Here is a 26,593-nt window from a genome sequence, read left to right as displayed (position 1 = left end):
GAGCTCTGTGGGAGCAGTGCTAAAAGGAATCAGGGGCTGGCAGCTGAAGAGCTCGCCCTGATTGAAGAGTTACCACCGGACCCGGAGTCCGAGGCTGTGGGGATTAACCCAGACCCAGCAGCAGAAACCGCCCGGCAGGGGATTTCAGGTCCTCTGGCCAAGAAACCCGAAGGCACGGTCACACGCATGGGACCAGCACCGCCGTCGTGGAGCGGAAGCCACTAGAAGGCCCCGAGTCACCGGCCATACGGGTGAGCACCACACGGTACACTCAGGGACGTGGGCTACCTTTACCCGCCTCTAGCAAGGAAGCCAGAAGAGTACAATTAGTTGGGGAGGCCTACAACTCCGCCTGGCCAAGGGGGATCCCATCTGCTCAAGGACTGACCAGGCCCCGACCGCTAGCCAGTACTCCGGGAGGGTCTATCTTTGTCACCAGTAAAGACCCTGAACTACACCGCATCGTCTCTGAGTGGTTCCTGCTACCCCCATCATTCACGTCGGCTGCCCTGAGGCCATACCCCTCCCGTTGGGGGTTATACCATCTACGCTGCACTATCCTACCACCGGCCTCAGCGGTCTGCCCTGCAGCGGCAGCTCCATAGCTGCATTCAACGGGTGGCGTAGTCGTCCTACATCTACTGCTAATATACCACCACTTAGTCTGACTCCCTGGGCACGGACCGGGTCACCGCCACGAGACTACTACCCCCAACAGGCCCGGCTCCGGGTAGTCCCCGCGTGCGCAACGCTACACCAAGTAGGCCCAGGGGTGCGTCAGCTTTTTGGCGTAGTCGGCAGGATTTCGTGCCCGCAACCACCGGGTACTGCGTGCCTGAAAAAGACTGTTCAAACTTACCAGTGGTGAAGATTCCCGCCATCCGTGGAGGTTTCCCGCCATCCGGCGCCATCTTCTACCTTCTTCCCGCCATCCGCGAAGTTTTCCCGCCATCCGGCGCCATCTTCTGCCTTCTTCCCGCCTTCCGTGGAGTTTTCCCGCCGTTGGACGCCATCTTGAAGACGCCGCGCGGGAAGAAGAGGGGCGTGGACTCCGAAAGCGCGCGAGAACCTAAGCCCCGCCTCACGTCCAGACGTCGCGTAAGGTCCTGGAAGGAGCCCAGCAGACGCTGACGTCACAGGAGCGCGACGGAAGGTCCTCAACCCTGACGATCCACTGCGGAGCCGCGGCCTACGGAAGAGGATCATCGCAAGGTAGGCCACGGTCCACTAGGGGGGGAGAAAGATGTCGGATACGGAGGAGAGCTTCACTGCCTCAACCCCCGCCAGCGCCACCGCTGCTGCAGTCATGCCTTTCACCATGCCCTATGTCCCGGGAGCAGCCTGGCTACCCCAGTACTCAGGGGAGTCACATACCCTGAATGACTTTAAAGAAAAGCTGGATAGCCTCTTCCAGGTGTACCCCCTCACAGAGGAGCAAAAAGTGAGCATCCTGGTGGCCCAACTAACCGGGGCAGCCCAAAGGGAGGTAAAGTCCTGGCCACCTGGGAGGAGGACTGTCGCAGGGATACTAACCCGGCTGAGGGACACCTTTGATACCCGCACCTCAGCCGAGATTAAGCTTAAATTCTATGGGTGCAAGCAGCGAGCACATGAGAGTATAAGGGACTATGCACTAAACCTACAAGAGGCCCTGAGAGCCATTAAGCAGACCGACCCCGACAGCGTGGGAAACGAGGACAGGCTGTTGACCGAACAATTTATAGAGGGACTATATTGCAATGTCCACCGAACCCAGTTGCGAGCAATGGCCTTACAGGATCCTCATCTGGACTTTGCACAGTTCAAGGACAGAGCCATCCGGGTGCTCCGAGAACCGGCACCGGGTGGCGTTGTGACCCACAGGCGCCCAGCTATCACTTACCACCAGGAGGCGGCGCCCTTGTCGGCAGGGCCTGTGGGGGCTGATGCGCAGGCTTTGAAAAATGACCCGGCTCCAGACCTGCACCATCAGGTCCAAGAGCTAGCTAAAAGCGTTGCTGCGCTAACCCGAACTGTGCAGTCTTTACAGGTTTCCACTCCAGGGAAGATCCAGCTGGCATCCGGACCGGAGGACATCCCGTGGCGTCGACCAAGGAGGACCCCACCGGCCAGAGGAAGACCCAGCGACCGATACAACGAGGACGGACAACCCATCTGCCGCCGCTGCAATCAACCCGGACATATGGCAAGGTACTGTCCTTTAAACTGGCACAACCTGGGGTAGAGGGCCAACCCCCATGAAAAAGATCACCAGGCCCATCGAGCTGGCGCGACAAATATGTGGGAGGACGTCCAGTCTTGCCTGTGGTACTGGATGGCATTCCTATGAGTGCCCTACTGGACACCGGGTCACAGGTCACCACCATCCCGTACGTGCTCTTCAAGCAGTACTGGAATGACTCGGATATAACCCGCTACCCTGACGACGACTTGAGTATTATTGCCAGCAATGGTCAACCCGTGCCGCAGATCGGATTTAAAGAGATGACCATTAAAATCGGTAGAGTCGAACTGGCAGCACAGGGACTGATCATTGTGGACATTGACAAGCGTGAGAGTCACCCAAAGATAACTCTAGGAACTAATGTGATTGAAAATTGTCTTGCAGAGGTGATTTTCATTTTACAGCAGGTTGCCAAGAACGCCAGCTCCGGCCAGCAGCGAGTGCTCCAGAAAGAGATCCGGGCACTGATGCGACGGCAACAAGTGGAACTCTCCGGCGGTGAGATTGGTAGCGTAAGAATGTGTGACCCTTTCCCTATTGCCATACCCCCGAAAAGTGAAATGATGATTTGGTGCCGGGCAGCTATTGGTCTGAGAGGTAGAGATTACCAGGCTATGGTAGAGCCAGTCTACTCAGACAGTAGGCCCACCATTTTGACAGCCCGGGGGGTAGTTGATGTACGCCATGGGAGGGTACCCGTTCGCATAATAAATATTGGGAAAAGGGAAGTATACCTGCCCCGGTATGCTACGCTAGCCAAATTATATACTATCAACCAAAATTCTATACAGTCTGTGGAACCCTTGCCTCCATCTCATCCGGAGGAAGGTAACGGCTCTGAGAAAATAATGGAGGATTGGTGTCAGCAACTACATTTGGGTACTGACTCCACTCCCTCCCACCAGAAACAGGGAGTCTACCGGGTGGTTCAAGAGAACGAGAGAGTGTTTAGTAAACACCCGTTAGACTTCGGGCGAGTCAAGGGGGTAGAACACCACATCCCCACGGGAGACCATCCTCCCATAAAAGAGAGGTATCGGCCCGTACCCCCTGCACACTACCAACACGCCAAGGGGATCCTTAGAGACATGAAGGAGGCTGGGGTAATCAGGGATAGCTGTAGCCCCTGGGCAGCTCCACTAGTCTTGGTCAAAAAGAAAGACAACACCATGAGAATGTGTGTAGATTACCGGAAAATTAACCGTATCACACACAAAGATGCGTACCCCTTACCAAGAATAGAGGAGTCTTTGGCTGCTTTAAAATCTGCTAACTTCTTCTCCACCTTGGATCTCACTAGCGGGTACTGGCAGGTTCCTGTAGCAGAGGCGGATCGGGAGAAGACCGCATTCACCACCCCGATGGGACTTAGCGAGTTTACCTGCATGCCGTTTGGACTCTGCAACGCACCAGGAACCTTCCAGCGATTGATGGAGTGCTGTCTGGGACACCGGAACTTTGAGACGGTCCTGTTATACCTGGACGATGTCATCGTCTACTCCAAGACCTACGAGGACCACCTGAAGCACCTGGCGGAAGTGTTTGAAGCTCTGGCAAGTTACGGCCTAAAGGTGAAACCTTCCAAGTGTCACCTCCTGAAGCCAAAGGTGCAGTACCTGGGACACGTGGTGAGTGCTGACGGAGTGGCTCCCGACCCTGATAAGATCACCGCAATTAAGGAATGGCCAAGCCCCTCCAGCGTAAAGGAAGTGAGGCAGTTCCTCGGGTTGGTAGGCTACTACCGAAGGTTCATTCCCGGTTTCACCAAAAAGGCAGCTCCTATGCAGGACCTCCTGATAGGCCAGTCCAGGAAGGCCAAGAACCAGAAGCCACCCTTCAGATGGGAGAAGCTGGAAGAAGAGTCCTTCCGCCAGCTGAAGATGGCCCTCACGGGGGATGAAATCCTGGCGTACCCTGATTATAGCCAGCCCTTTGTCCTCTACACCGACGCCAGTAACATCGGGCTAGGAGCCGTACTGTCCCAGATCCACCAGGGGAAGGAACGGGTAATTGCTTACGCCAGCCGAAAACTGCGACCCACCGAAAGAAACCCTGAGAATTACAGCTCATTTAAGCTAGAGTTCCTGGCAGTGGTGTGGGCAGTCACCGAACGCTTTAAGCACTACCTTGCTGCTTCCCGGTTCACCGTGTACACGGATAACAACCCGTTGACACACCTGGACACTGCAAGACTCGGTGCCCTAGAGCAGAGATGGATGGCCCGCTTGTCCAACTATGAGTTTACAATCAAATACCAGGCAGGACGCTCCAATACCAACGCAGACGCCCTGTCCAGGATGCCAAACCTACCGGACGTAGGGGAAGATTCAGAGGAACTGGAAGAAGTTGAGCTCCCCGCGTTCCACCGTCATGGGACTATCCAGTATTCCCACCGTGTAAGGAGTAAGCAATCCGCTACGTTCAACCCATTACCTCATTACAACTGGGCGGAGACGCAAGACAGTGACCCTGCCGTCCGACTGGTAAAGGAGATGCTGACTCGGCCAGATGCACGCCTTGACCCAGACGCTCCGGAGGAAGCCAAGCAACTGTGGGCTGAGAAGAGTCGACTGTTCCTTTACAAGGGGAAGTTGTGCCGCAGAATGGTTAACTCCCGGACGCATGAACTAATCTGGCAAGTAGTGGTGCCAAGAAGAGACGCAGCTATGGTGATGGAGGCATACCACGACGGAGCTGGGCACTTCGGATGGAAGAAGCTGGAGTTCCTGCTGCGCGGGCGGTTCCATTGGGTAGGCATGAGAGGAACCATCGAGAGGTGGTGCAGAGACTGTGGCCCATGCAACCTAAGAAGGAGGGACCGTGCCAGCCAGAAGACTCCCCTGCAGTCCATCATCACCAGACAGCCGTTGGAACTGGTAGCCTTGGATCATGTAAAACTGACCCCAAGCAGAAGTGGCTACGTCTACGCGTTAACCATCGTGGATCACTACTCCCGGTTCTTGGTTGTCGTCCCCGTCAAGGACTTAACGGCTCAAACAGCAGCTAGAGCCTTCCAGCAGCACTTCTGCCGTCCGCACGGATACCCGGAGCAGATGCTGACGGACCAGGGGCCTGCCTTTGAAGCGGAAGTCTTCCAGGAGTTCTGCACCCTGTATGGCTGTCGGAAGATTAGAACAACACCCTATCACCCGCAAACTAATGGACTTTGTGAGAAAATGAACCAGGTGGTGATAGATCTTCTGAAAACATTGCCCCTGGAAGAACGTAGTCTGTGGCCTGAAAAGCTGCCCGACCTGGTGGACCTATACAACCACATCCCTGTAGGTTCCACCAACTGTACCCCGGCTTACCTAATGAGGGCAAGACCTGGTAAGCTTCCTGTTGATCTGGAGATGGGAGTCCTGACACCCGAGGACACTTCACCAGAAGCAGACTGGGACACAGAGAGGCAGCAGCAGTACCGGAAAGTACAGGAGAGCGTGGAGCGAAGTCTCTGTCAAGCTAGGGAAAGACAAGAGAAAACTTACAACCAGTATGCTCCCGCTGTTCCCCTGGTGCCCGGAGAGCAGGTCTTGAAGAGGAAAAGACGGCTCCACAAGTTGGACGACCAGTGGGAGAAGGACCCGTACACCGTACTGCCCTCAAGCCACGACAACCCAAAGATCTGTACAATCAGTAAAGACGGAGGGGAAACCACAGCCATTGTATCCCGGGATCACCTGAAGAAGTGTCCTGAACAGCTACGGAACCCTGAAGAGGAACAAGAAGACCCTCGACCCGTAGAGGAAAGGGAAGATATGGTTAGTACTGTGCTCGGAGACTTCCCTCGGTCTTGGACTCAAGTCAATGGTGCTGTTGTGGTACCCGTCCTCACGTTCCTCCAACCAGCATCCCAAGTGCCTACGGAGACACAGGTAGAACTGAAAGAACAGCCGGTCCAGGAGGCAGAAGGCCCCACACAAGCAGACCAGGAAAATCAACCCTCTGCTTATAGTGAGCCTGCCATACCCCTAGTGAGCCAAAGAGTACGTAGACGGCTGCCCAGTTTACCCTTGACAGCTCCTATACCCTGTAGCTCAGGACCAATCAACCAGCTCCGTAGGTCCACTAGGGTCACTAGAGGCCAGCTGCCCATACGGTGGAGGATCTAAATATTCAAGCTATTTTATTAATGTTTACCTGTTTATTGTTGCTTGTGTATAATTATGTGTTTCTAGTTAATTGTAGGAGTCTTTGGTGGATTTACCGGGAATCCTTTGTGCATATAGTTGGAGCGTAACCCAGGACGGACTGAAAGACTGTTAAGGACTCGGGGCAGGACAGACCCCTACCTGGTTACGTCTCCCTGTGTTGGTGAAATGGACATCCTTGTTTTCCTCAAAAGTTACACCCGGTTGCGGACACGCCGTGACCACCTTATGTGTTGTCTCTATTGGAATGTTATTGTTTGCACCTTGTTATGTTTACAAAAGTATGTTTAGTCCCGGAGTACTAAATTTTACTAGGGGGGAATGTGACACCCCAGGGGTCTGGTTGCCACAGTAATAGAGATATTACGTCTGAGAGCAGGTGGGAGGTCTCCTGGTCAGGAATCCTATGCATGCCACACCTCCTGCCCAGTCCTGGGAGGGGAAGAACTTCCCCTATATAAAGCTGGGGCTGAGGCAGGGTTAGAGAGAAGAAGAGTTGAGAAGAAGAGAAGCAGCTATAGGAAAGAGAGATCAGGAGCTCTGTGGGAGCAGTGCTAAAAGGAATCAGGGGCTGGCAGCTGAAGAGCTCGCCCTGATTGAAGAGTTACCACCGGACCCGGAGTCCGAGGCTGTGGGGATTAACCCAGACCCAGCAGCAGAAACCGCCCGGCAGGGGATTTCAGGTCCTCTGGCCAAGAAACCCGAAGGCACGGTCACACGCGTGGGACCAGCACCGGCGTCATGGAGCGGAAGCCACTAGAAGGCCCCAAGTCACCGGCCATACGGGTGAGCACCACACGGTACACTCAGGGACGTGGGCTACCTTTACCCGCCTCTAGCAAGGAAGCCAGAAGAGTACAATTAGTTGGGGAGGCCTACAACTCCGCCTGGCCAAGGGGGATCCCATCTGCTCAAGGACTGACCAGGCCCCGACCGCTAGCCAGTACTCCGGGAGGGTCTATCTTTGTCACCAGTAAAGACCCTGAACTACACCGCATCGTCTGAGTGGTTCCTGCTACCCCCATCATCCACGTCGGCTGCCCTGAGGCCATACCCCTCCCGTTGGGGGTTATACCATCTACGCTGCACTATCCTACCACCGGCCTCAGCGGTCTGCCCTGCAGCGGCAGCTCCATAGCTGCATTCAACGGGTGGCGTAGTCGTCCTACATCTACTGCTAATATACCGCCACTTAGTCTGACTCCCTGGGCATGGACCGGGTCACCGCCACGAGACTACTACCCCCAACAGGCCCGGCTCCGGGTAGTCCCCGCGTGCGCAACGCTACACCAAGTAGGCCCAGGGGTGCGTCATACCCGGGTCTGGAGAAGAGGAGACTCTGAGATGATACGCCCAGGGGATGGGGACGACTCGGCGCCCGGGCCTTGTTGTTGGTTCTGGGGATGCCGCGGTGGCCAGCTCCCGGGGCCGTACCCTGGGGTCACTCATAAAAGCAAAGGAAGGGGAAAAGGTGTATGGGAAAGGGGAATGTTTGTGACGCCACCCGTGGTGTCTGGTGAGGATCACCAGCGCTGCTACAGTCCTCTGATGCCGGTGATCAGGCAGCTTAGTTGGTGCGGCTCCCCACAGGTGGAGCAGGGCCTCAGGGCAGCGTAGGAGAAGGGATGCAGGACAGAGGGGACCCAGCCGGGTCAGAGGAAGGGTAGAAGAATAGGCACGCACACCGAAGTTCACTTCAGTACCTTTACTGGTGGTGTTTCAGGCACGATCCAGGGCACTGTAGGGTGAAGGGTACATATCAGGACTCTCGACAAGTGAGCGGGTGTGGGGCCTCCTGTTTCTTGCCTTTTCCTGATAAGTTTATGACCTGCCTGGAGCTAGGCCTAACTTAGTCTCTGTCTTGCACCTGCTGACATGGTGGTAAGGCCTTCTGTTGGAGATCACACTCCCCGGTCTCTTGGGCCTCCGTGACTCCTGACCCTGGTATAACAGTCAGCTTTTGGTGTTCCTGGGACATATAGTGCACCAGGGGTTCCGGTTATTTCTGCTGGATGTAAGGAATCCCTGCAGACACGGACCCGGTGTCCGGTAATGGTTTTGGGGTGAGCTGGCTAAGCTCCTCTGCCCCCTATGTAGCTTGCTTACTCCACTTGCCTTCGGCCACGCTCGGGGCCCTCGCTAGGCTTCACACGGGCAGTAGGCCTCGCTACTCTTCACCGCTCTTTTGGCGTCGGCACATCCTAGGCTCACTAACTGAGCTCACTGAGTCTGTACTGACCTGACAACTTCTCTGGCTGCAGCAGACTGACTGTAGACTGCAGACTTCAGACTCAGACCGAACTGCCTAGCTCCACCTTCCCTTTTTATATCCCTAACGGGCTCCCTCTGGTGGTCTGAGGTGGAAGGTGGAGGTGTGTGAATGCTACGAGAGCCTCTTGTGGAGGAATCCGTCCATGCACCCCTCTGGGATCTGTGGCACCAATGCGCAGCAGGGCGCCACACATCTACACCTGGGTACCATAGTACCTGTTAAAAAAAAGAATTTAAAATAAAAAATATACATTATACTCACCTGTCCCCTGGTCTCTTCTATGGTGCATCCTGGCTCCCCGGTGGCTCACGATGGTATAAAAGGACCTTCCATGATGTCATTTAGTCATGTCGGCGGTCGCGTGACCTGTCACACGACTAAATAACGTCATGGAAGGTCCTTTTACACCACCGCGAGCCGTACAAGAGACCGGACGCACTGGAGAGAAGACCACGGGCCATCAGAAGGTGAGTATAATGGTTTTTGTTTTTTTTTACCATTTTTATTCCTTTTTTAACTATTACTTGGTCACACTATATAAATCCATGCAGGTCGCATGGATTTATATAGTGTGACCAAGTTGTGATGCTAAAATCGCATGGAAAAGCGCTTGATAACCCGCATGCAGAAATGCATGTGATCAACGCTTGACAAACGTTCTACCTGGCAGGAAAAACGCATGTAAAATCCGCATGCGATTTCCCTGTCAGGGAAATGCAGAAAAAATCTGCAGCATTTCTGCATCGTGGGCACAGAGCCTGAGTTACATTTATCACGGCTCATCTTATTTTTTTGTACAAAATACACAGGTGAATAAGTTTGTGTTACATTTTCAGATATTTTTATACATGTTTTGCAAACACATGAATAGACAAACGCCAAAGGGAGGGTGTCTAATTTTAGAATCAGTGACGGTAAGCAAGACCGTATACACTAACAGCTGGGCTTCAAATTAGACACCCGTTTATAGACCGACTGTCCTGTTACAAACTGGACATATATCACCAGCAGTCAAATGGTTGCACAGGTGGTTTGGCATAAAATATATGTCTAAACAGATGTATGAGAAAAGCTAACATAATTGTAGTATTTTATAATTAATAAACTTGCATAACCTCAGCAGAAAAAATAATGAACTTCAGGAGCATGAAAGGCATAATGCACTATGAACACATTTCTTAGGGAAAGGAGTATCTTGGTTTGTCCAATAATAGAAGCTCTAGAAAACAGCCTCCCTCTAAGGCCTCATTCACACGTCCGTGCTGAAACATGTACGTGAAAGAGGTACAGGTGCCATTAGTGTTTGGCATCAGAATGTGGCCCGTGTGTCCGTTTTTACCATCAGTGTTTTTCATGGATAAAGAAATAAATGACAAAGCTTCTCCTATACTTTGCAGTCTTACGTATGTACAGCACACGGATGCCACCCATCTGCTGTACGTGTTTTTCATGGACCCATAGACTTGTACGGGCTCTTCTCATCCGTGCTGCTGGAAAAACACAATCATGTCTCCATGTGTTTTGTACGGACACACAGTCCATGAAAAAGCACGGATATGTGAATAGCCTCGGAAGGATAGGACACATTCACACATTCAGTATTTTACATCAGTATTTGTAATCAGAGGAAACACGTCACCACTACCACATGTACTGGAAACACGGACATGTGAATGAGGCCTAAGGCCGTGCTCACATGTCCAGTTGGCATCTGATTCCAATGGAGCTAGTCTTTAATGCTGGATCCATTACAAGCTGTGCAAAGACATATACACTTTTCGTTTCTGTTTTGCATCTGTTTTTGTTTCCTTTTTAACTAGTGATCTGTGCTTGGTTTTAAAAAACAGATCCATTAATGCATGACATAACAGATGACCATAGGCTTCAAATTTTTTTTTAATTTTTTTTTTAAAGGATTTGAATTATGGAATATACTGTATTTATTTTAACTGGACAAAAAAAAATTATGCAGACCTGTTTTTTTTATCTAGCAAAAAGAAAAAGATTGCATTTGGATTGCAGAAAGACGGGAGATATTATAGGACATTTCCATCTTCGCTCAAATGAATGGATCCTGTATTGAAGCATTTTATTTTCGCTTTTGTCATCCCAAAATAGATAATAAAAAAAATGACTTCTGGACATGTGAACATAGCCTAAAGCTATGTGCCCACGATGCAGAAATGCTCAGGATTTTTCCTGAGCGTTTCTGCATCTCCCTGGCAGAAAAAACGCATGCGGATTGTACATGCGGATAGTACATGCGGATTGTACATGCGTTTTTCCTGCCAGGGACATGTGGATGTGAAGCGTTCTTCACTTGCATTTCCGCATGCGGGTTGTCAAGCGCTTTCCAAGCGATTTTAGCATCACTTGGAAAGTGCTTGTCAACTTGGTCACACTATATAAATCCATGCAACCGGCGTGGATTTATAAAGTGTGACCGAAAGAATGGTAAAAAATAAAAAATAAATATATACTTACCTTCTGATGGCCCCCGGTGTCCTTGTCTTGGCTTGCCGGTAGCTCGCGGTAGACTAAAAGGACCTGCCATGACATAATTTAGTCATGTGACGGGTCACGCGACCGCTGACGTCGGCAGGTCCTTTAGTCTACCGCGAGCTGCCGGCAAGCCAAGACAAGGACACCGGGGGCCATCAGAAGGGAAGTATAATATTTATTTTTTATTTTATTCTTTTTTTTACAGGTACTATGGTACCCGGGTCCGGAGGAGAGTCTCCTCTTCTCCAAACCCGGGTACCATCCGCACATAGAAACGCATGTTATCCGCATGTACAGATCCAGTGATGCGGATGACATGCAGTCCAATGAAAGTCAATGGTGGCGAAAACGCCGCGATTCCGCAAAATAATTGGTAGTGCTGCGGATTTTTCCGCAATGATAATCCGCAGCGGAAATTTCCGCAGCATGTGCATTGCACATGCGGATTATCATTGGGGAACATGGCAGGCCTTCTACCAAGTGGTTTTTAAGCATTTCTGCAGCGGAATTGCCGCTGCGGAAACGCTTGAAAAACGAATAGTGGGCACACAGCCTTAGTATTTACCTATTGCAACACAAGTCAAAATTAAGGGCTTTGTTTTGTGTTTCAAGTTCATTGGAACCTGTCAAGATGGCTCAGCTAACCATTGCTATTGCAGTAATCAGAAACCAAATAAATTGCTTTAATTAATAATTTGGACAGCAGGAAATTAACCAAGTTTGCAGTTGACTAGCTTTTCCTATCTGCTGTCATTCTGGAATGAGAGGCTTCATATTTTATAGTTCAAATGAATTTCCATCAAGTCCAGCCTCTAGCGGCAGGCCAGAGTGTGCAGTAGTTACATTCCAGGAGGGAAGTCAACTCCTAACATACCATCCACTTCTTTCCAGTCCACTGATTTCTATACAACAGTTATCTGCTCACCTCCCCTCCCGCCTCTCCCTCTCATGGTCTGAAAAGATACAGTTATAAATCACCAGCCCTGCAGCTTTCACAGCAGGTCTCCTAATCACAGTTCTCTGCTCTCCCTGTCCAGAGCTGTGTGCTTATTCAAATAATGTGATATAGGAGAACTTGTGATGGGCTTTATAGTTCTGCTAATACTACAGTTCTATCCAACAGAGGTGTCATTCAAGGAGAGCCTACCCTGTTAGAAACCAGGAAAAAACTGAGTGGAGAGTGCATTCCACTGAAATGCTCAATAGACAACTTGAAAATATTCCTTTAAGGCTATGTGCCCACGATAAAGAAATGCTCCGGATTTTTTTCTGAGCGTTTCTGCATCTCCCTGGAAGAAAAAACGCATGCGGATTGTGTGGCGCCCCTGAGGTTTCGGTCGCCACAGAGTTATTGCATCTCATCCAGAGGTGTGGTACCTCACTCTCAGGTAAGGAAGGAGTATGGCTCAGGACCATAACACCTGCATTCACTACACCACATTTCCGGGGGACAGGGCGAGATTGCTCCTACGGGAGAGCACAGTCCCTGGTTCCTGGCTGGAGAGGGGGAACCACCTAGAGAGGGAGAGCCATGTAGTGGATGGGGTGTAGGAAGTAGATCCTGGGAGCACTTGAAAGGAAACTGTATAAAACAGGACACCATCTTAGATGGGAGAGTCGTCATCGAGTTCAGACAGTCAGAGGAGGAGAAGTGGAAGGAGCAGAGGCTCTGCATGAGCTCTGCTCCACAGGCGGGCCTAGTCAGGAGGCCTGAGCCTGGAAGGAGAAGAGAGGAGTGGGAGCAGGAAGGCTCCAGGAACCGAAGGGACCCTAGGGGTACGGGCCGTGCAGAAGGCCACCCGTACGCCCGCTGCTACCAGGAGGTAGAGGGGTCAGGCCAGATGAGGGGAACCGGTCCCTCAACTAGCAGAGAAACAGCAAGGCTCAACTAGAAACTGGAGGCTGCATCATTTCATGTACTGTAAGCCAAAGTCCACACCAGTCTCACTAAGAAGGTGGCCACATAGAACCCAGGGGACGGAACACACGTCGTCCACCAAGGCCCGAGGGTACCGGATAGAAGTGTCACTGGGTGTGAGGTGCAGGGAGAAGGCCAGAGAAAGGACACACAGAAGGGGGTCCTGCTAAATACTCCGGAGTTACTTGGGGGTCGGCTGAACCCCTCACTGAGTGAGCACAGAACGACGAGGGCCGTTACATGGGTCCCTGTAACCAGAACTGCAACAACTGTGAGTAAAGATCTTGGGACTGCATCACACGGACACTGTGTTCATTACTGACTCCCTGCACTACAACCACCATCATCCACCCACACTGCCCTGAAGCTACACTCTTCCTGTGGGGAGTAATAATACCCTTGCTGCAATACCACCAGCTTCAGAGGACAGTTCCGCAGCGGCCTCATTGGTAGCACTCCACAGGTGGCGTAGTCGGACATTATAAAACCCATATACACAGGTACTACCCTTGGATTGACCACCCTGGGTCACGGACCGGGTCACCGCCACGGTGACTACAACCCCCAGCGTCTACAGACCCGGCTCCGGGTACCCCACGGCCCAGGGGGCGCGTCAATTGTACATGTGTTTTTCCTGCCAGGGACAAGAGGAAGTGAAGCGTTCCTCACATGCATTTCCGCATGCGGGTTGTCAAGCGCTTTCCATGCGATTTTAGCATCACTTGGAAAGTGCTTGACAACTTGGTCACACTATATAAATCCATGCAAACGGCATGGATTTATATAGTGTGACCCGAGAGAATGTCAAAAAATAAAAAATAAATCTATACTTACCTTCCAATGGCCCCCGGTGTCTTTATCCGATGCGTCCTGGCTTGCAGGCAGCTCGCGGTAGACTAAAGGACCTGCCGACGTCAGCGGTCGCGTGACCAGTCACATGACTAAATGATGTCATGGCAGGTCCTTTTTAGACCATTGCGAGCTGCCGGCAAGCCAAGACGCATCGCTATGGATACCGGGGGCCATTAGAAGGTAAGTATAATGTATATTTTTTATTTTATTCTTTTTTTACAGGTACTATGGTACCCGGGTCTGGAGGAAAGTCTCCTCTTCTCCAGACTCGGGTACCATCCGCACATTGAAACGCATGCAATCCGCATCTGCAGATGCAGTGATGCGGATTCCATGCGGTCCAATGCAAGTCAATGGCGGCGAAAACGCAGCGCTTCCACAAAATAATTGGTAGTGCTGCGTTTTTTTCCGCAATGATAATCCGCAGCGGAAATTTCCGCAGCATGTGCACAGCACATGCGGATTATCATTGGGGAACATGGCAGGCCTTCTACCAAGTGTTTTTTAAGCATTTCTGCAGCGGAATTGCCGCTGCGGAAATGCTTAAAAAACGCATAGTGGGCACACAGCCTAAGACACAAAAAAGCTGCAATTTTTGCGTAAAGTTTGTAATTTCAAAGGAACAAAACCACTTAAACTTCCAATAAAAGACAGCTTGTGCTACAGCTTGGTTTTAGGCTTAACCCCTTAACAATTGCTGATAAACCTTTTTAGTAAATAGCGCTCTTTCAATGAGCAAAATTGCAAGAGGCGTCAACTGTATACATAACTGACAGCCTAATGCATCTGACATGAGCACCGATCATGGTCCTTTACCCCCTATACCCTGCTGTCAATAGTGACAGTGGCCTCTAGATGTTAAAAAAGGGAGGTGGCTCCCAATTTAAGCTTATCACTACCCAGCGATCGCAGGATCGCAACTGTTGCCATGCAACTCCAGGCCAGGTAATGACCTCATGGTATGGTAGCTTGTTAGACAGTATTATAAGCCTAAGGGTCTAATAGGCCAAGTGTCAGCGTAAGGCCAGCTAGAAATGAGAGTATAAAAAAATCAGCTGAATTTCATCCAGAAAACTCAGACAATTTTCATCTTATTTTCATCCGTGTGCTATCCATGTGTCTGATTTATAACGCCCGCGTGACATTCGTTTGACGTCAGTGTGCGATCCACTTTCATACATCTAAATTAAAAAATGTCCATAATCAAAGACAGTTTTCTACATAAATAACAGAAATGCATCTGCAAAATTCGGATGCCACATGAAGGTTCTGTGTGCAATCCCAATTTTTTTTTTTTTAAAGGGAATCTGTCAGTAGGATCAACTCTCCTAAACTGTCATTATGGGCATGTAGGTGATAGAAAGCTGAATTAAATGATACCTTGAATACTGCGATCTGATGTTTTATTACAGAGAAATCCACGTTTTTTTGTATGTAAATGAGCTGTTAAGAACTGTGGGCAGAAAACTGATGTACATGAGACTCTGCCTCCAGAGCATATTATAAATAATAGTGGGAGTTACCAGTGTGAGACATGTAACTAACACAGAAAAGTAGAACTGAACTTTGTCTTCTTGCAAATTCATTTTTGCAGTTCTCTGAGCACTGTTGTATTGCAACAATATTGCCACAATGTCTGCCTGTGAGATGGAAGCTGAGGCTGAGAGGAGCCTGCAGATGTGTCAGGTATAATCACACACAGCTCTGCAGTGAGATCAGGAGAGCAGAGAGCGACCATTATACATCACACTGGTAATGCCCCCTTTTATTTATAACAAGCTCTGGAGGCGGAGTCTCATGTAGATCAGTGTCCAGCCCATAGTCCTGAACAGCTCATTTACATATAAGAAAATTTCTCTGGAATAAGACATCAGATAGCAGATATCAAGGTATCATTTTATTAAGCTTCCAATGACCTACATGCTTATATAGACGGCTTAGGAGGGTTGATCTACTCACAGATTCCCTTAAAGCACCCAAAAAATTGAATAGGCGAGTCTCATCTGATATATGAAAGAAAGTAATGCATGCTGTGATTTTTTTACTGACAGTTGAACCAAGACAAAAATCATTACTCTTAGAAGCCTTATTAAATAAAATGGGTAAATATGCTGTCCTTGTATGCTATCTGATTTTTGATCGGATAGCACATCTGATTTATATTGTGATCTGCATGAGCCCTAAGGCTATTGCTCACACTGCCGTATAATACAGCCAAGTGCTATACGATGTTTTATCGAATATCATTCGGCCCAGTGTTATTTTATGGGGAAGTGCAGATCACATGCTGATTCGGCATGAGAAAATAATCACAGTAAACTGCGATTGGCAGCGAGACTCGGCGCACAGGCACCAATACAAGTCTATGGGTGGTGTGAAACAGCGACCTGCACTTGAATGTCACCCCAGGGCAGTCCGATATACGCTGAGATAGGCAATGGAGGAATAACTTTCTCCATCTCCTCTGCACCTGTGCTGCAATTTTCTCATGCGAGAGAATCAGAGCACAGAGCACTGACACTCAGCTCATGCTCACATCAGAGCGGGAGCCGAGTGTCATTAGCATATCGCATCCGATGCTCTTGCATAAGATGCTATAAGCTCGTGTGACTCCAGAGTAAAACTGAAGGTCTCATGCACTTCAATACAGGAGAATTGAAGGCAAAGATTTGAAGAGAGGAAAGTAAGAAGAACATCCGTCCAACGATATAGAAAAATTTTAAATTTTTCTATATTGTTGGACGGACGTGCCGCTTACTTTCCTCTCTTCAAATCTTTGGCTGAATTTCACCAGCAGGACTGGCACCCGACACACAGATTTCAACTTTCAGCATTAGAAGCCATGGCGTGGTGAATTCATAAGAACGCATACTCATTTGTGAGAAAAACGGATGAGTGCAATCCGATAAAAAAAAAAAATCGGATTGCTCTCTGACCAATGTTATTCAATGGGTTACATCTCAACTGCGATTTTTTTTCTCAGCTGAAATCGGACTGAGAAAAAAAATCGAAGCATGCTGCGATTTGCTGCATATCTCAGACGAGCCTCGCCAATGCAAGTCAATGGAACTTTCCGACGGCGCGCACTAACGTCATTGAGATAATCTGAGATTTCTCTGGATATGAACTCCGATGACCTTTCTGCAGGCACCGCGAGCGTGAGAACTTTCTTTTAGGGACCCCTTCCCTTTATTCTATAGGTCTTCATTCAGACTAGCCTAGGACTAAGGCGGGTCTGTTCGCTAGGAACACCCAGCCCGCTACATCGAAGGGATTCAGCTTAGTCTTACTGTAGGGAAAGCTGTCCCCTTCTTTCCTTAGTTCTTGTTGCAGATCATAACAATTGGGGTATGAGGAGGCCATGCATACCAGGATTGGGGATGAAGGGGGCCATGCATACAAGGATTGGAGGATGAGGAGGCCATGCATACCAGGATAGAGGATGAAGGGAGCCATGCATACCAGGATTGGGAATGAAGGGGGCCATGCATACCAGGATTGGAGATGAGGGTGCCATACATACCAGGATTGGAGATGAGGGGTGCCATACATACCAGGATTGGGGGATGAGGGGGCCATACATAGCAGGATTGGGGATGAGGGGTGCCATGCATACCAGGATTGGGGATGAGGGGGCCATGCATACCAGGATTGGGGATGAGGGGACCATGCATACCAGGATTGGGGATGAGGGGGCCATGCATACCAGGATTGGGGATGAGGGGGCCATGCATACCAGGATTGGGGATGAGGGGGCCATGCATACCAGGATTGGGGATGAGGAGGCCATGCATGCCAGGATTGGGGATGAGGGGTGCCTTAAATACAAGGATTGGGGGATGAGTAGGCCATGCATACCAGGATTGGGGATGGAGGTGGCTATGCATACCAGGATTGGGGATGGAGGGGGCTATGTATACCAGGATTGGGGATGAGGGGGCCATGCATACAAGGATTGGGGATGAAGGGGCCATGCATACCAGGATTGGGGGATAAAAGGGGCCATGCATACCAGGATTGGGGATGAAGGGGGCCATGCATACCAGGATTGGGGATGAAGGGGCCATGCATAACAGGATTGGGGATGAGGGAGCAATGCATACCAGGATTGGGGGATGAGTGGGAAATACTTAACAGGATGGGGAAATTTACCAGTAGCTGCTGCATTTCCCACCTTAGACTTATACTCGAGTCAATAAGTTTTCCCATTTTTTTTGTGGTAAAATTAGGTACCTCAGCTTATACTCGGGTCGGCTTATACTGGAGTATATACGGTAACCTGACCATTCTTCTGGAGGCTTCCCTTTGGAAACCCTTCACTTCCTTATACATACCGCTAAAAAAAAAACATCAAGAAGGACACCAGAGAAGAGAAAAATACTGCCGGTAGCTTCCGATTGCAAAACTCATCCATGGTTATAACCACTAATATAGTGACAGTTAGATAGTTGCTAGTTGTCGTAACCATGTATACCTAAGCTCCTGCAATACCTGCACATGAGGAAAGATCGGGCGAATCAGAAAAACTATTCTACATTTCTAATTGGAGGTATTTGCTAATATTATTATTATTACACCAACTACATATTGGGATAGGATTTTGGAGATGGGAATACCCCTTTAAAGGATCATTCAAATGAGCATATTAAATGGACGAGTTCTGCATATTTACATACACACAGCTCTGACACAGACACACCACACACTTGCAGTTCCTGATCAGGACCTGAATGGAGGCTACATGAGCTGAGCAGCTGAAGGACTTTCCACACAATTACTGTAACTTAAGGACCTTTCAGGTCATGTGCACCGGTAAACTTCCTCTCCTGCTCTGCACCGATCACATAGCATGACAGACCGGTCACTGAATGATTCATCACTCTTGTCTAAGTGATCTCCTACAGGTGGTGTCAGTCCCTGGGGCGCGCATGAGCAGCTCGATGGTCTGACTTTCAAAACGTCATCAGGACTTGACTACACATGCGTTCTTATCTCCTCTTCCCATAATCGCATACAAGATTTCTCCTGTGCATCCCTCCTACTCTGGAAACTCTGTACATGTCAGACTCTCGCCTACCGTGGAAACCTTCAAAAGGAACCTGAAGACCTACCTATTCTGACAAGCCTACAACCTCCCGTAACCCTCACTCCAGCATACCGCTGTACGACCAGCTGTACCCTCACCTACTGTAGCTTCGCCCATTCCTTGTAGACTGAGCCCTCGTCGGCAGGGTCCTCTCTCCTCTTGTACGAGTTGGTGACTTGTTTTTGTTCAAACTATTGTACTTGTTGTTTGCTATGTATACCCCTTTTTCACATGTAAAGAGCCATGGAATAAATGGCGCTATAATAATAATCTTTAATTCAATAACCCAAAAATAGCGGTGGGTGGGAAAAGAGGGAAATAAGCCAGAGAGTCAAGTAAGTGCAGACACAAGCCCCCAGAACTTGTGGCTCATTTACATAAATTTTGGAAAAGCGATTACTTTGATCATGTAAAGGATTGAAAAAGCACAGCTTAGATCAATTGGGGGTACTAAAATCTGCTGACAGGTTCCCTTTAAAGGGAAATTTTCAGCTGCCCAAACCACAGGCAGCATGAATCAGAGACTAACTCCATTTCTGCAGCCATGTATGGTTTCTGAAAAGTTGTGGCAGTTCAAATAAATAATTATACTTGAAAATGCCATCCATGGAAAATGAGACTAGCATGACAATTACAATAGGCAGGTTTCCTGAGGCTTCTCCTCACCCCACATAATGCATCTAGTAGTGTGGGGCTAGGTAAAATAGGAGGCAGGTCAGTGAACGATCAGTGAGCTGTCATAAGAGCAAACAGATGAATATATAAGCAGAGCACCAGATAGAGCGCCCCCCACAGGCTGCCCCGAAGCACGAGCATATCATTATCTCCAAACTGAAAGTAAAGATTACACAAGAACGACAGGACAGATTTCATCAACCAAGGTACCATTTTAATCAGTGTAATGTCGCCCACCTGGCAATGTATGTGGTTTAGTGAGCACAATCCTACTGACAGGTGCGCTTTAACTTAAAAGCAGAAAACAGGAATTTCCAATATGGTCAAAATCACTTAAGGAGGAACTGTCAGGTCTCATTGCTCTGAGTTTTTTTTTTTTTTTTTAACAATCCACAATAGGGTTCAAGAAATATGAGTCTTTGTATTTAGTACTAACTTTTATGGTCTTTACCAAGGGAGCGTTGCGCACATGATGATTCTCTGGGGGCGTGCTTTAGACTGTTGTGCCTTATTAACCTGAGAGCAATGCCCCCTTGTAAAGACCATAAAAATTTTCAACTCAACAAAAGGTCACTTTTGACCTGGTGACAATTGTTATGGTAAATATTTATACTTTGCTTTATTATTTAGACAATTCACATATCTTTGATAATTTTGTATTTTAATATTAGCTTAATAAGTGTTATTCGTAAAAGCAAATAACATAAGGCGTATCTAATAGAGCTGTCTTTGTATTAAAGCCTTCCTTTGTTCTGAACGTATAGTAAAACTACATATAGCCAGTTTCTAAGGAATTTAGACATAATTTACGACCATGTTTTTCCCAAACTTAAATATTCCTTTTTAGGTAAAGCCTGTAAAGACATTCCCCTTTTTTTTTCCTTATCTCTTTGCTTGTGACCAGGCATCTGAGACTCAGACGAGTCTGGCACACAGAATTGGTTGTGTGTTCTCTTGTCTCCGACCGATCGACTCACTGATTTGATCAAAACTGGCAAACGTGTGAAGCCTCTTGAGCTTCTTCGAAAACTTTGCATATAGGTTTCCACATCACAGCCAAGGTTACTTTGTGACTATATTTTGTGATAAATAAGCCAAAGATACTTTGTGATTCTGTTTTATGGAATGATGAAACAAAACTCTACCTTTTCGGATCTATGAATCAGCGGTATTATCTAGAGGAGGACGATTGAAGCATACACTGAAAAGAACACCCTGCCTACTGGAAAGCATGACAATTGCTCTATGATGCTCTGACACTGCTTTGCATTCTCTGGCACTAGAAATGGATTCAATCAAGTAACAGGAAAAGCTAGCAGAAAACATCATACCGTCTGTGAAGAAGCAGAAGCTTGTGAGTCATTGGACCATCCAAAAGAACAATGATCCCAAGTATACCAGTACCTTAAAGTCCACCAATTCCTGGTTTTAGAATAAGTCCTGGAGTGGGTGCTACAGTTGCGTGACTTGAACTCCATAGAAAATCTCTGACATGATTTGAAAAAGATTGCAACATACAACAAACCCCAAAGCATAAGTGAACTGGATGCCATTGCTTACAATGAAAGTTCTAAGATTCCTTAGGAATGCTGCTAAGAAGCTGTGAATGGGCTACTGATCATGTTTGCAGCAAGTCATAACAACCCAAGTGTGCTCTACGAAGTACTAAAGACACTGGTCATGAAGGAGTTGAAACTTTAGTATCAGTAAAAGAGGCATTTTTTGTTGAATTTAGAGAAACCACCATACTCATGTTTATATTAGTGGTTATATTAGTTTAGTTGAGCTATTTACGTTGTTCTTGTTTGTTTGGTTTATGGCAAAAAACAGAAAGTTGGTGAATTTGCTAAGAAGCTTAATTTGCAATGAGGGTATAATCATTTTGATTGCAATTGTATAGTGGATTGTGCAAACCCCATGGCAAATGGGTTTTCTAGGTTTAGAATAAAAAAGTCCACAGCACTCCAACTTCATCCAAGGTGTTTTATTCACAATGCAACGCAATGTTTCAACCTCAACCGTCTTTGTCCAGCCAAGGGTTGAGGTTCAAACTTTGCATGCCTGGTGAATAAAATGTGGTGGCTGAAGTTTGAGTGTGGTGCACTTCTTTTTTTTCTTGGCTTTAAGTGCATCTCTGGACTGGGATAGTCTGCTGTTTGCATCCTTATTATGGAAACGTAATTGAAGAATACGCGGCTTCTATGTAACAATATATAAACACACAAATTTTCTTACCTACTATTTCACGAATTAGAACTGCATGCTCCAGAGCTGTTGGATCACTGTTTCCGGCCTTACTAATGGCTTTGACCCGAACTAAGATCTTATCACCTGTAGTCAAATTTGTAATTTTGTAATGAGTAGAAATGCTGGGCTCTTTGTTTGCAGACACCCACTCTGTACCTAAAAGAAAATACAGAGACAGTTAAGCTGTGTCCCCACGATGAGTTTTTGGTGAGTTTTTGGCGCTGTGTATTTTTGCTGCGTCAAAATGGCAGCATCTTACTGTTCCAGTAAAGATGGTATTTATAGAAATCACACTTCCACTGTGCTTTTTTTTTTTTACTCAGCGTTAACTGACCTGTGGTGCATGTTTCAAATGCGCAACCTGTCAATTTCTTTTGTGGGTAAGTTGAGTTTTATATATAGATTTTCCCCATAGACTTGCAACAGATGCAGAAAATCCGCAGCTAAGAAACACACAAGGGTTTTTAGTGTGTTTCTGGGGTGGATTCGCCTCTTGATGAATCAGGAACATCTGACTGGTGTATGACAATTTCCGTCATTTGCCCACCACAAATCTTATTCCAGTCAGATACTGGAGTAAGCTTTTTGGTATAAAGTACGCCACAGCTCATCATGAATTAAAGGAGCTGTGGCATCATGGCCCCATTGCACCTCTGTTCTGCTTCAACTCCATCCAATTTAGAAGAGTTATGTGAAATTGGAGTAAAAGCACCAGAGTTGCAAAATTGTGCAAAAATTTAGCAACTTTTCATATTGCACGACTCATTAAAGGGTTGATTGTTACTTGTAGGATTGCTGCTTCCAAAAGGTGGCGCTATTGAGTTCAAGTCCTCTTTTTCTCTGAAGAGGCAATTTGTATAGCAACTTTTCAAAACTTTTTAAGTAAGTTTTCTTGCAAAAAAACTTTGATAAACTGGCACTCGGGTTTAAAAAGATAAAACAATGACTAATAAATTGCTTGCAACAAGCAAGATGTAAAAAGTCGGACCCAGTTAGATTTCTAGCGACTTGCTTGTCGTGAACACAGTACGTTTGGGATTGCAATATGACCCCATTCACCTGCATTACACTGCAATGGAGCAGTGGCACATAAAGATTAGTGTTGATTGAGTACTGAAAAATTCAAGTGCTCGGTACTTGAATTGAGCACGTCGGTTACTCGGATGTCCTCAACTCGAGTAGCGAGAATAATAGAAGTGAATGGGAAACAGAAGCCACTCGCCTCACTGAAACCGGGTATTCCCCTGCTGGGAGCGCAGGGACGCCTCTATCATAAGCACTCTTTGTGAGCTGAAGATCGCTCTCTATCTGGAAAAAATAAAATACTCGAGTACTCACAATGAGTCCAGCTGACAGAGGAGTCCCTGCTCTCCCAGAAGGGTAATACCCAGCTTTAGTGCGGCATTTCTTAAGGGGACACAAGCACCTCGCGATACTCGGCACTGCTCAATAACTGATCGAGCACTCCGCTGCTCGATCGAGTATTGAGCAGTGCCAAGCATGCTCTCCCATCACTAATAAAGGTCTGTGGCAGCGTGACCTGTGTCAGAGCCAAAATTGCCATGTAGCCTCAGTCTTAAGCCACAGCCACACTATCAGTATTTGGTCAGTAATCGGTCAGCATTTTTTCTCGGGAGTGGGAGCCAAAACCAGGTGAGGAACAATCAGAGCAAAGGTATAATAGAAACAAGTCACCAATTCTGCATTTATCACCCACTCCTGGTTTTGGCTCCCGCTCCTGAGAAAAAATACTGACTGAATACTGATAGTGGGGCCGTGGCCTTACTGTGCCAAAATCTGTAGTGTGGGAATTCACCATTAGAATACACCATTGCGTTAAAGAAAATAATGCATTGAGTTGCAGCATAGCTACAACTGCATACTTTTACAATGCATCTCTTTATACTGTTTGTAGGGGTGGTATTTTGGGCTGCAATGACCAACAACAGATTATGAATTTTTATGTATTATGCAAAAACATAACATTATGTAAAGGAATTTTAGCACTATGACAGATTTTGGAATTAGAAATAGTTATATGTCACCTTACTAAACTACATCTGGTAATAAATTACTAATTGAAAACATTTATTTAGACTTACCGCCCTCCTTTTGGTACTCAATCAAATATCCGTCTATAGCAAAGGTTCCTTCGGCTTCAGGAGTTTTCCACCTTAGGGATATAGAGGTTGCCTCAATCCCATCCACTGACAAATTTCCAGGAGCGCTGGGTGGTTCTGAAAATAAAGTAAGGACATTTGGTCAAATAAGAAAAGCTTTCATCACAAATATTTTTAGTGCCAAGTATAATAATGTGTGACAGTTTTAGCAGGGTAGTACCCAAATATATATTTATTTTCAGTGCCAGGTAAAACTAGTATACTTCCAATAGCAACCAATCAAATCCCAGCTTATATTTATTAAAGGATATATTAACCCTTTCTTGACAGGGCAATTTTTGAATTTTGTTTTTTCCTCCCTTCTTCCAGGAGACATCAATTTATTTTTCAACATAACAGAACTAGGGCTTGTTTTTTTGTTGGACAAGCATTAGTTTACCATTCATTTTACCATTCGATGCACTGAAAAATGGGGGGAAAAAAAAATCACAATTGTTTTTAGAGTTTTGTTTTTACATTATTCACTGTGCTGTAGAAATGACCTGGCAATACACTGTGTTCCAAATTATTATGCAAATAATATTTTCTCAGATTTTTCCAAATTACCTATATGAATTGCAGTCATAGTAATTTTCCAGTCAAATAACTATTAGAGTACAATTGAAAGGTTTTTGTACAAACTGCCTATGATAACAGTATATTTTTAAAAAAATAAAACACTCAAACTGCACTCAAAATGCATGTTCCAAATTAATTTTGTTTCTCCTAGGGTATCACAAGAAAGAAGACAGACATCCAGTCAGCAGGGACAAGGAGCAGCATGGCAGATGTGACAACCTACATGGTGAGCTGCAACATGTGCTACATGTTCACAGATCGACCAGAAGCTGAAACCAACTTCACCTGCCAGAAGTGTAGACTACTGGCTCTTTTAGAAGAAAAGGTGCGGGGACTGGAAGAAAGAATTGCGACATTAAAACTCATCAAGGAAAATGAAGACTTCCTAGACAGAACAGAAGCGTCACTACTGGTCACGGAAAGTGAAGGAAGCGTCAGAGAACCTCCAGAGGCAGACAAATGGAGGCAAGTGACCAAAAGAAGCAAGAAGACCATGGAGACACCACCAACCACACAACTGAGAAACAGATTCCAAGGACTTGTGGAGGACGAAGATGGCACACCTAAGGATGAGGAACTACCAGCAAGCAAAAAAGAAAAGAGCACCCAGAAGCGACAAGAAAAAGGACAGCCAAGAAGGGAAGAAGAGTGGTGGTGGTGGGAGACTCACTACTGAGAGGAACAGAAGCAGCTATCTGCCGACCGGACATAACCGCAAGAGATGTATGCTGCCTCCCAGGGGCGAAGATCAAGGATGTTACCGATAGGATACCGAAGCTCATCAGTTCCAAGGATGTCCACCCATTTCTTCTGATACATGTTGGCACCAATGACACGGCAAAGAAGGACCTAATGACAATCTGCAAGGACTTTGAAGCATTGGGGAAGAAAGTAAAAGAATTGGATGCGCAGGTAGTTTTTTCTTCTATCCTTCCAGTAGACGGGCATGGCGTCAGGAGATGGAACAGTATCCTTGATGTGAACAACTGGCTGAGACGATGCTGCAGACAACAAGGATTTGGATTCCTGGACCACGGTGTGAATTACCTCTATGACGGACTCCCTGCCAGAGACGGACTACACCTCAACAAACCCGGGAAACACACATTCGCCAGGAGACTCGCAACACTCATCAGGAGGGCGTTAAACTAGAAGAAGAGGGGATGGGAAGAAAAATGCCGGACACGAACATGCAACCAGAGAACATACTAATGAAAGATATGAAGTGCGACAAAGAAGGTCCAAGACAAGATACTTGGAAGAGAGGTAAGAAAATTTCAAATACAATCCAAAGGGAGAAGATTGGAACAAAACAAAATCATGTAAACTGCATTCTAGCAAATGCCAGGAGCCTGACAAACAAGATGGATGAACTGGAAGCAGAAATATCTACAGGTAACTATGACATAGTGGGAATAACCGAGACATGGTTAGATGAAAGCTATGACTGGGCAGTTAACTTACATGGTTACAGTCTGTTTAGACGGGATCGAAGAAGTCGGAAAGGGGGTGGAGTCTGTCTATATGTAAAGACGTGTCTAAAGCCTACAATACGGGAGGATGTATGGGAGGGAAATGAGGAGGTCGAGTCCTTATGGGTGGAGATACATGGGGCAAAAAACAATAATAAAATTATCATAGGAGTCTGTTATAAACCACCAAATATAGCAGAAGCCACGGAAAGTCTATTAATGAGACAAATAGACGAAGTAGCAAAAAATAACGAGGTGATTATTATGGGGGACTTCAACTACCCCGACATAGACTGGGAAACTGAAAGCTGTAGATCTCAGAAAGGAAACAGGTTTCTGTCAATTATCAAAGACAATTATTTGTCACAACTTGTGCAGGAACCAACTAGAGGGACGGCCCTTTTAGACTTAATATTAACTAACAGGCCAGACAGAATAACTGAGGTGCAGGTCGGG

General features: G+C 47.2%; 1 protein-coding gene across 1 annotated transcript in view; it reads right to left on the bottom strand.

Moving 5' to 3' along the window:
- LOC141252906 (myosin-binding protein H-like) overlaps positions 1 to 26,593 on the bottom strand; it is a 216,548-nt gene that overhangs the window by 124,964 nt on the left and 64,991 nt on the right. The window contains exons 2-3 of the mRNA XM_073670668.1: positions 24,030 to 24,164; positions 21,916 to 22,083 (exon numbers count right to left, since the gene is read on the bottom strand). Of these exons, the coding sequence (XP_073526769.1) occupies positions 21,916 to 22,083; positions 24,030 to 24,164 (303 nt within the window). The remainder of the gene's footprint in view (positions 1 to 21,915; positions 22,084 to 24,029; positions 24,165 to 26,593) is intronic.

The sequence above is a fragment of the Phyllobates terribilis genome, unplaced genomic scaffold (genome assembly GCF_046119375.1).
Source record: "Phyllobates terribilis strain yellow unplaced genomic scaffold, ASM4611937v1 Scaffold_2__4_contigs__length_985480577, whole genome shotgun sequence".
NCBI classification, from domain to species: Eukaryota; Metazoa; Chordata; class Amphibia; order Anura; family Dendrobatidae; genus Phyllobates; species Phyllobates terribilis.
This window is presented reverse-complemented; position numbering and strand designations above follow the sequence as displayed.